General features: G+C 43.2%; 1 protein-coding gene across 1 annotated transcript; it reads right to left on the minus strand.

Annotated features, from left to right (window-relative positions):
* Positions 1 to 853: 853 nt before the first annotated feature.
* Positions 854 to 4,911, minus strand: LOC144994177 (uncharacterized). Its single transcript, XM_078951020.1, has 6 exons — positions 4,836 to 4,911; positions 4,550 to 4,748; positions 3,848 to 3,994; positions 3,714 to 3,786; positions 2,344 to 3,658; positions 854 to 2,263 (listed from the first exon to the last, which is right to left on the minus strand). The coding sequence occupies exons 1-5, from the start codon at positions 4,909 to 4,911 to the stop codon at positions 2,498 to 2,500; spliced, it is 1,656 nt and encodes a 551-aa protein (XP_078807146.1). The 3' UTR covers positions 854 to 2,263; positions 2,344 to 2,497.
* Between the last annotated feature and the right edge of the window lie 5,466 nt (positions 4,912 to 10,377).

Consider the following 10,377-nt stretch of genomic DNA (forward strand, 5'->3'; position numbering starts at 1 on the left):
TTTTTGTTACTATTTCTATATTTTGTTTAAATGTTCATCTTTTTTTAAATGTATTTTTTTTGTTATTTTATTTGCTGATTAACATCCCCAAATCCAAGATTAGTTTCCTCTTAGCTTTTATAATTTGAAATATTAAAGAAATGAAATTTCATTTAGCAATTTTTGTATTTAAATTTTAAATTTCAGCTTTTTAAAATGACTGGATGAAAACCCAAATTTTCAGTTCACCCTGTCTGCAACCAGGATTGACCTAATGTTAATTTTCAAAAGTGTTGTCAAGATATTTTATTAGTAATGAAATGTATTTATTTGGTTTAAGATTGTCCAAAATTGAGTTGAAAATGTTCTAAAAAATTGGATCAAAAATTTCACAATGTTTATGTAAGTTGTAATATCATTTTAAGTTAAGAAAAATAGAAATTATGGTTGATTGGTTTGTATTAACATCTCTTATTACAAGAATTTAGATCATTTTATTAAAATTGTTTATTTGTAAAGTATAACCCTGAGAACATAAAAACTTGTGAAAACCTTGTTTTTATTTTTGTTTAGTTTTCAGTTTACATTTTGTTTTTTATGGTGAAATATTGACCATGTGGTGGGCTTTTCTGGATGTTTCACACATCACAACACTTTGCTCTTATTTAATCTGTTTCAGGTCTTTCCATTAGCAAACAGCAGCAGGATTTATTCTTAGTTCTGTTCACTTATGAGGCTTTAGCTGCATTTATTGCAGCCGTCATGTCCCCTCATCACTATCAGAGTTCATGAAACAGTGTTCACATCATTCTTCTTTTATCAGCTGTATGTCAAGTAGAATACACTTAATTAGAATCAAGTATTTAGCTTTTTATCATTTTATTGCATTCAAAAATTCAGGTTTTGTCAATAATTCTTCATATTTTTTAAATATGATCGATCGATGTTATTAACTTCATTTAGCCCTGTTTAAAAGATTTTTTCCAATATTTCTTTTTTATTTTTCATCTAATTCAGCTTCTATTATGTGTCATCTTCTGGAGTCATTTTTGTAGTAAATAATTGACTTTTCTGTTGAGCTATCAGTGAATCTTAAATGAAATAACTTCAGAGGGTTAGCATTTATTTCTTTTTAATTTCCTTTAGTGCTAAAGAGCACTTCATCTTTAATAATCAGCCTCTCCCAGCACTCATGAGCATTTTTGAAGAAATACAATTTTCCAGACTGTGACTGATTACAGTTGCGTTTGTTTTTCTGGTTGCTTGTAAATCGTTTTTTTCTGGGTCGGGCCTCTTCAGCACTGGTGGAGTGTTCACGTTTCAATGCCTTAATCACATGATTGAGCCCACGTCTTTTCTTCTGAGCACATGAGTGAAGATGTGTTCTCGTGCTGCTCAGTGGCTCCACAACTCAGCATAGATTCAAAAAAACATCTATTCTTTTCTGTGCATCTTTATGCGGAAGCTACTTTCACATTATTCATGCAGTGAAACTGGGATGTGCATTAGCCTGAAGAGGCCGGTGAGTTCAGAAATATTTTGTTAAGAATGAATCATGCATAAACACTCTGTTCTGTACCTGCTGGTTGTTCTCGCACAGAGCTACTTCATTGCGGCACATCTTTGAATGTTTTTAGCCTGATTCAGCTTCATAAGCCTGTAACTTGAAGAAAAAAGATCAGTTGAACATTTTGGAAAATAAATCCTTTCAAGCTGCACCTTAGAACCTTGACAGGGTTAATCCGTAGAGAATTTAGATCAAAAATAAGATTTTAGAATTTAAAAAAGTTAATTTATCTGGTTTGAATTGGGAATTTTGTATCATTGTGCTTTAAAAAAAGTATGAAGAAGTCTGAAAATCCACTCATTTCAATTGAACAAGAGACTCCATAACCATTCATTGTGTCATTGTGTTTTATTACTGGAGAGCTGATCTTTAACTCTTCAGTCAAGAGCCTTTTAACCAAGAACCTTCTGGATGCAATGAGCCCTGAAGCAGCATCTCAGTGACCATTTTGGAGATCCTCTAGTTCAGTGGTCTCCAACCTTTTTCAGGCCAAAGTGTCATGATCAGTAGGCGGGACAGACCCAGACGCTGAAACCCAGAATGATCACAAGAGTGTTTTAATGTCAATGCTGTTTTGGCTGTAAGATGATCCTTGGCGAGAGCGTGGCTCGTGACGTGGCTGGAGGCAGAGTAGCGGCAGAGCGTCTCCGGAATTCGTCGTAGCAACAGGTAAGCAGCCGAGGTTTTCCACACAGGTGACCTTCGTCGTGATGAATCCTGTGACAGGGATACACAGGGTTAGAACGTGGCAAGACGAGAGTAAACAAGGCATGAGCAGGCAGACCAGGCGTAGTCACCATAAGGGGTGACGAACTGGCGTCGAATGGATGGACTGGCTCTCCTTAAGAGCAGACGGGTTGATGAAGGTGAAGTGGTCACAGCTGGTGGGATCAGGAACAGAGCAGGAGGAGGCGGGGCAGACAGGGGCACCGTGACAGTACCCCCCCCCCCTTAACGACCGCCTCCAGGCGGTCCAGGCCGACGATCCGGATGAGCGCGGTAGAAGTCGGAAATGAGGGAGGGGTCCAAGATGAGGGAACGGGAGATCCAGGACCGTTCCTCAGGACCATAACCCACCCAGTCCACCAAGAACTGATGGCCGCGACCCCGGCGCCGGACGTCCAATATCCGGCTGACGCTGTACGCCGGAGCATCATCAATGAGCCGGGCGGGTGGCGGGGAAGCGGAAGGCGGGCACAAACTGCTGTCCAGAACAGGCTTGATTTGAGAAATGTGAAACGATGGGTGTACCTTAAGGGCTGCTGGAAGATGGAGACGGACCCAGGTGGGATTGATGATGCGGTCGATGGTGTAAGGACCGATAAACCGGGGAGCCAACTTGCGTGATGTGGCCTGAATAGGGATGTTCTTGGAGGAAAGCCACACTTTCTGGCCTGGTTGGTATGTGGGGCCGTCAATACGATGGCGGTTGGCTGCGCGACAGTAATTCTCTGTGGTGCGTAGGAGGGCTGTCTTAGTTTGGTGCCAGATGCGTTGGCATCGCCGAAGGTGCTCTTGCACGGAGGGGGTGGACAAATCAAGTTCCTGAGAGGGAAACAGAGGAGGCAAGTAACCGAGTGAGGCTTCAAAGGGGGACAAACCTGTGGCCGAGGAAGGATGGGAATTGTGGGCGTATTCGACCCAGACTAAGTATCGGGCCCAATCTGTGGTATTCTGGGCGGCAATACAACGGAGGGAAGTCTCCAGCTCCTGGTTGGCCCGCTCAGCCTGCCCGTTGGATTGGGGATGGTAACCCGAAGAGAGGCTGACGGTGGCACCTAGAGCAGAACAGAAGGCTCTCCAGACTTGAGATACACTTTGAGGTCCGCGGTCGGACACGATGTCGGAGGGGATGGTTTCTGAAGACAAGATTGACCAACACGTCAGCGGTTTGGGTGGCCGAGGGCAGCTGAGGGAGAGCAACAAAGTGGACAAACTTAGAGAACCGGTCAATGATGGTGAGTACGACCGAGTTACCTTGTGACGGGGGCAGGCCGGTGACGAAGTCCAGTGCGATATGGGACCAAGGGCGGTTGGGCGTGGGCAGAGGATGTAACAACCCTGCTGGAGGAGAATTCGAGGACTTGGAGGGCGCACAGGTGGAACAGCCGGCTATGTAGTCTCGAACGTCTCGATTCATGGAAGGCTAGAAAAACCGTCGACGCACAAGGTTGAGAGTGCGTGTAACTCCGCCGTGACAGGCGATACGGGAGGTGTGAGCCCAAGTGATGACGTCTGACCTTAGTGAGAGGGGAACATAGAGAGTGCCGTTAGGAGGTGTGGGATTGTCAGGTTCCTCACCTTGCGCCTGAATGACTTGTCTCTATGTCCCAGGTCAGGTTGCCAATGATGCAGGTCTCCGGAATGATGCTGGTGGTGATTTCAGGGAGTACAGAGTCGGAGAATTGGCGAGATAAGGCATCCGGCTTGATGTTACGGCTGCCAGGTCTGTATGTGAAAGAAAAATTAAACCGATCGAAGAATAAACACCAACGGGCTTGACGTGAGTTGAGGCGTTTAGCTGAGCGCAGATATGCAAGATTTTTATGATCAGTCCACACTATGAATGGATGTGTCGAGCCCTCCAGCCAATGTTGCCACTCTTCAAGAGCCAATTTGATAGCGAGGAGTTCTCTATTTCCCACATCGTAATTCCGTTCTGCTGGGGATAGCTTCCTGGAAAAGTAGGCGCAAGGCTTGAGTTTTCCTGATGATTCTTCACGCTGGGATAGGACAGCCCCTACTCCGGAGTCAGAAGCATCCACCTCGACCACAAACTGTCTGGAGGTGTCTGGCTGTATGAGGATGGGGGCAGAGATGAATAACTTCTTGAGCGTACCAAAAGCATTTTGAGTTGAGGGACCCCAGTGGAATGGCTTGGATGTGGAAGTAAGCTGGGTGAGAGGTGTGGCAATAGCACTGTAGTTTCTAATGAGCCGACGATAAAAATTGGCAAAACCTAGGAATTGTTGGAGTTTTTTGCGAGAAGAAGGGGGTTCCCACTGAGAGACTGCAGTGATCTTGGCGGGATCCAGACGTGTGCTGCCGGCTTCAAAGATGTAGCCCAGAAACGGGATGCTGTTGGCAAGGAACTGGCACTTTTCAGCCTTCACAAATAACTGATTTTCGACTAATCTCTGTAGGACCTGACGAACATGGTTCTGGTGGACGACAGGATCTCTTGAATAGATTAGGATGTCGTCTAAGTATACGAAAACGAACTGATTCAAAAAGTCCCTAAGGACGTCGTTAACGAGACGTTGAAAAATAGCGGGAGCATTAGTGAGACCGAAGGGCATTACGAGGTATTCGTAATGGCCGATGGGGGTGTTAAATGCGGTCTTCCACTCATCCCCCTCTTTCATGCGCACAAGATGATAAGCGTTGCGGAGGTAAAGTTTAGCTTAGTAAAGACGCGCGCCTCCTGAATTGAATCAAACACCGAAGTGATCAGGGGCAACAAATATTTGTCCTTTACCGTAATCTGATTGAGTTCACGGAAGTCGATGCAAGGCCTGAGGGTTTTGTCTTTTTTCTGAACAAAAAAAAACCCCAGTCCGGCAGGAGACGAGGAGGGGCGAATATGACCAAGGGTGAGAGCTAGCTGAATGTAGCGTTCCATGGCCACTTTTTCAGGGCCTGACAAATTGAACAATCTCCCTTTAGGAAGGGGGGAGCCCTCTAAGAGATTGATGGCAGAATCATAGGGCCTATGAGGTGGTAAGGAGAGGGCCTTGGCTTTACTGAACACCAGTTTCAAATACACTTAGGGATGTTAGATAGATCGATGATGTCAGATTCGACGCTAACGGGAGCAGTGATAGAAGGAACCGCAGATTTGAGACAATTGCTCAAGCAGTAATCACTCCAACCTATGATATTGTGGTTACTCCAATCGAGATGGGGATTATGGAGCTTAAGCCAGGAAAACCCCAAAACCACGGGTGTTTGAGGAGTGTGCGTAACGAAAAATTGCAAGAATTCGTGATGATTCCCCGAGGTAACTAGCATGACAGGTTTAGTGCGGTGCGTAATGAGCGAGAGGTGTTGACCACTGAGGCCGGCCGCCTTAACAGGGGATGAAAGGCGTTCGGTGGGTAGAGATAACCGATTGACTATATTTTGATATATTAAACTCTGTTCAGCGCCAGAATCGATGAGCGCCTGAAAATTCTCCATTTAGACTGATGACATAATTTGACGGGTACAAAAAAAATTCATTTGCTGAATTAGCATTATCCCCCCGCGACCCGTCATCTAACGGGGGGTTCTGGAGTTTCAAACGGCGATTGCACTGATTGACCTGGTGACCTAGTTCCCCGCAGTAAAAACACGCACCTTCGTTGCGTCGTCTCATCCGCTCTTCCGCGATGAGCTTCGAATGTCCAACCTGCATGGGTTCATCGGGGGTAACGCGTGGGTTCTCTGGTTGAGAACCAGGATCGGGACAGACTGGCAGGTTAGGAGATGTCCGTACTGGAACAATACGGGGCATATGACTTCGTTCAAGATTGCGCTCTCGGAGCCTGATATCGGAACGAAAGGCCGCAGCAACCAACTCCTCAAATGAATTAGCTTCCGGCTGGGTGCATAGATGGTCTTTGATGGGTTCACTGAGAGATTGATAAAACACGCCCCGGAGTGCCGGGTCAGTCCAACCAACTTCTACCGCTAAAATGCGGAGAAACTTGAAACGCGTCCAACTTTAATGATGGATAAATAAATCAAAATAAAACTGTCGTAAAATTGGTGTTTTCTAAATATAATTATAAACGTGAATCCATCCTTTCTGCATATTTTTTGTGAAACATTTCAGCCAGTTGCTGCATATATATGCAAAGCGGCTGTCTCAATAAATCTGTATTTGGAGGATGACTCCAGGTTTTGTCTGTAAATAGCAACTTCTTTGAAGTTGAAAGTTTTCCTTCGGTTTCCTTACTGATTCTTTTCCCCCCAAAGAAACTTTCTAAAGACGTTCAATTTTTGGGTTTTTATTAGCTTTTTAGCTTTGGGCTACTAACCTAGCAGCTGCTTAAAGTCCCGTCAAGACAGACAGATGTGGTGAGCAGAATCCGTTGGTTTTCCAAAATAAAACTTTCTTCAGTATCAGAGAATAAACAAAACGGAAATAACCTCTGTTAGCGTATAGATTTTTTCTTCCTGCAGTCAGGTACTAGGTGACCTACGGACCGGTACCAGTCCGCGGCCCAGGGGTTGGGGACCACTGCCCTACATCACATTTACCTGAAAGACCCAAGTATGAGAGATTTTAGAGGAGGTGGTGGTGGTGGTAGTTGGGATTAAAAACATCCTTTGGTGATAATTTACAAGAAAGTATTGCAGCCTTTTAATGTTCACGCCTCTCCCCTTTAATAAGTGTGTCCGATTTCATGTAGTCTGTAATAATAGCCTGAAGCATTTACTATGTTTGGGCTCTAGATACCTGGGGGGGGTTGCAGCCGATCAATGAAGCGGCTCTACAGCCCCCGCTTCCATTCCTAAAGATGCTAAAGGTGCTGTTAGTTACTCAGGCCGAGAATTGAGAGCGAGTGGCAAAGGTGACTCTGGGGGTTCATATCTCTGCTCCAATCAGCCACTAATCAATGAATGCCCCCCCACACACAAACACACCACCCCCACCCTCAACAGCCACCCAGGAAGAGGATGGAGATGTGTCTCTGGCCTTAATCCAAGAATCAGCCTCTTTGCTTAATGTGATGGATTTTCCTGCATCTCATGAAGGGCCTTCATCACCTTCCTCCTCCTTCCTTCCTCAAAGCGTTTCTTCATTTCTGCTTCTCTTTGCTTTCTCTCAATGTGGATGAAGGATCTGCAAGTGATCCAAATGCTGCGACACAGTGGATCATTTAACAACTGTGTCATCACCAACTAGAAGGTGAACTCTAAGACAAAGACAAACAAAAACCTTTCCAATAACTGAAATTTTAGTTAATTCACAAGCAGCAGGTGAAATAGCTTTCTTTTTTTTTTATTTATTAGATATTTTGGCATTAACTCAACAAGTGCTTTCATATTGCTCAAAGAAAATAGGCCATAGTTTAAATAGTATTGCAACTATTTGTGACAAAAGTACTGTATTTGTTGTATGTCATACCTACAGCGATTGGATACGTCAGGACAAAATACCATAGATATTTCTATAAACTCCAAACAATGAAAAAAAAAGTCATTCATCTTTTCTTACATTATGAGACAGGGTGTGAGGAACTTCATTCATTCTGTGATAGTGCTTTTATTGCATGTAAAATGAAATGTTTTTACTTTTTAGTTAGTTCGCTATAGTATTTAAACATTTTGCACAATTGGGCAGTTCATTTTTTTCACCCCCAGTAAATGGAGGGGCGATCAGCTTTAGTAGTAAATTTAAAACGTCTTCACATTTAACGTGATTTAAAGAAAGTCTGGGTTTAATCTGACTGTGCTTGGTTATTTATTTATTTATTTTTAATTTTCATGATTTTTTTTAATTTACGGCTTGTTTTTATATAATTTTGTTTTAATGCAAAGCACTTTGTGTTACGTCTATATATGAAAAGTGCTTTATAAATAAAGTTTGATTGATTGATTGAAACTGAATGTATCGATCAAGCTTTATTAATGAAAATCTCTTTTCATGTGTTTAAGCTCAAAACGTTTTATGATTAATCATCAAACATTAAAATGCAAAAAAAACCCCACCCCTTTGCCCTCCCCCTCCCCTTCATTCACACACACACACAAACACACAAAAAATGCATACAGGCGCGAATAAATGACTAGTTTTTGTAAAAGAGATGTATGGCTCTATTGTAAGAAAACATTATATCAGGACTCAGACACAGAGCATCGCCACAGTGCCCACCCACTCCAGACACCAACAGCCTCCACTCAAAGGCTCCACAACCATGAGGCTCCAGCAGGCCCCCTGCTTGGAATTGTGTGAAAAGCTTTGCCTCTTTAGATTATCATTCAACGTTTCTGCTTAAGAGTGAGAGTCAAAAAAGTAATGTTGGGATTTTAAATAAACATTTGTAAATGTGACATAAAGCAGCAAAAGCTCAAAGTTTACAGTGAAGAAGACAAAAAGGGTCAGTTCATCTTTAAATGTCTGAGTCTTTAGCAGCACAGCTGGAAGCTTCCAGGTCTTCATCACACCATCACCTTCATCACAGAGGAAATGACCGGGATTGAAGATTGTGTGTTGACTTCAACAACATGCAAACCTCAGACAGAGCCTCTACATGGAGAACATCCATTTTCTGAACATGCTTTGTCCTGTTCATTGAAGGCTAAATGAAAAATCCAAACTTTCTTCCTGATTAAAGAACTGAAACTCTCTTCAACTGTCAATCTCCAAACGTCTAAAGAAGATCTGAATAGCTTAATGATCTAAAAAGAACTGAAATGTTTCTAAAACTCCGATTTAAGACTGAAACGCTGGAAAGAGGAATCTCTGGGAAGCAGAGCTATGGAAGGATCTGACTGCAGAAATGAAAGAGGACAAATCTACGGTGGCCGAGAACCGCCATTGCAGCAAAAAAAAGAGTAGAAACTGCAAACAAAAAAAGGAAATGCAAACAAAAAATAAACGCTGCAAATAATAACTGCCATCACAGCAAAAAAAAAAGAAAAGCGATGCAAACAGGCAAAGCCACAACAGAAGTGAAGTGCCGGTGACACCTCTCTGTCTGTCAGCAGCTAGCAGCCCGTGGGCTTGCAGAGCTTGCTCTCCTGTTATGCCGGCAGACATAGATCCACTGCAGAACGTGCATTGTCTGCTCGCCGCCTGTCTAAAAATGTGTTCCTGAGCTTGATGCTGTGTGTGGGAGAAGCTGCCAGCTAATGTTTTTAGATCGTGTGTTTTGCATTAACACAGAGAGTGAACTACATGCAGACAGACAGAGATTCGGTTCATTTCACTCTCCTGCTGCTGACGGACTCCGTAGACTTCCAGGTTCAGTTTGTCGTCTGAGAGCGAAGTTTTTGTTTCTATATGTGGAAAGTATTATATGTTTTTCCTGCATTTCTTCGGTCAAAAACTAAGTGCTAGTTCCAGAGTTGAACTGAGCACGTACAAATCAGATCGCTTCACATCGTTGCAGCGAGTAGTAACTGACGTTTATGTTGCTTGGATTTCTACTAAATAAACATTTTAAACTATTCATTTTACCCTCCCTCAGTGTTTTTCAAAGCTTTTCTTGTGTTATTTTGATAAAGATCATTTGTGATAAAAACTTTTGGAGAACTGCATGAAGCAAAATGCCTCTTTTTTTCTAGTTAAAGCACGAAATTGTTTTATTTTTTTCTTCTGGTTAACAAGCAAAAGTTTTTGACTGAGAGTTTTTGGAGTTTCAGTAGAAGTCTTTGTCACTACTGTACTTTGGAATTGACCAACTGACAGAAACCTTTAAAAAACAGGAAGATTGATTGTTTTTTTCTTCTAAAATTGGGTTTAAGGTCTGAAAAGAGACTACTTCACGTCTCTCCCCCCATATCTGCATCATCATTGAGGAACAGGTTAACCTGAAACATCAACTCAACACAAAACTGCGGCTGAAGATCAAACTGGGAGAAAAACTGGAGTCAGCTTTCTGAAGTCAAAACAACGCTGCTAGCATTCGTCCCACCTGTGGAGTCTGCGGACGTCAATGAAGAGGCACCAGTTGACACCAACGTTTCAGAACCACAGCTGGGTTCCGAACAAGAAGCGGTTCCAGAGCCTTCCAAAAAGCGCAAGAAGCATAAGAACAAGAAAGCGAAGGCCCTCCCTGCCCCAGAGGAACCAGGAAGCTGTGAACCAGTCAGCCCACCTCTGACTGACCAGGTTGACA

This window comes from Oryzias latipes, chromosome 8 (genome assembly GCF_053564925.1).
Source record: "Oryzias latipes strain Hd-rR chromosome 8, Olatipes_Hd-rR_3.1".
NCBI classification, from domain to species: Eukaryota; Metazoa; Chordata; class Actinopteri; order Beloniformes; family Adrianichthyidae; genus Oryzias; species Oryzias latipes.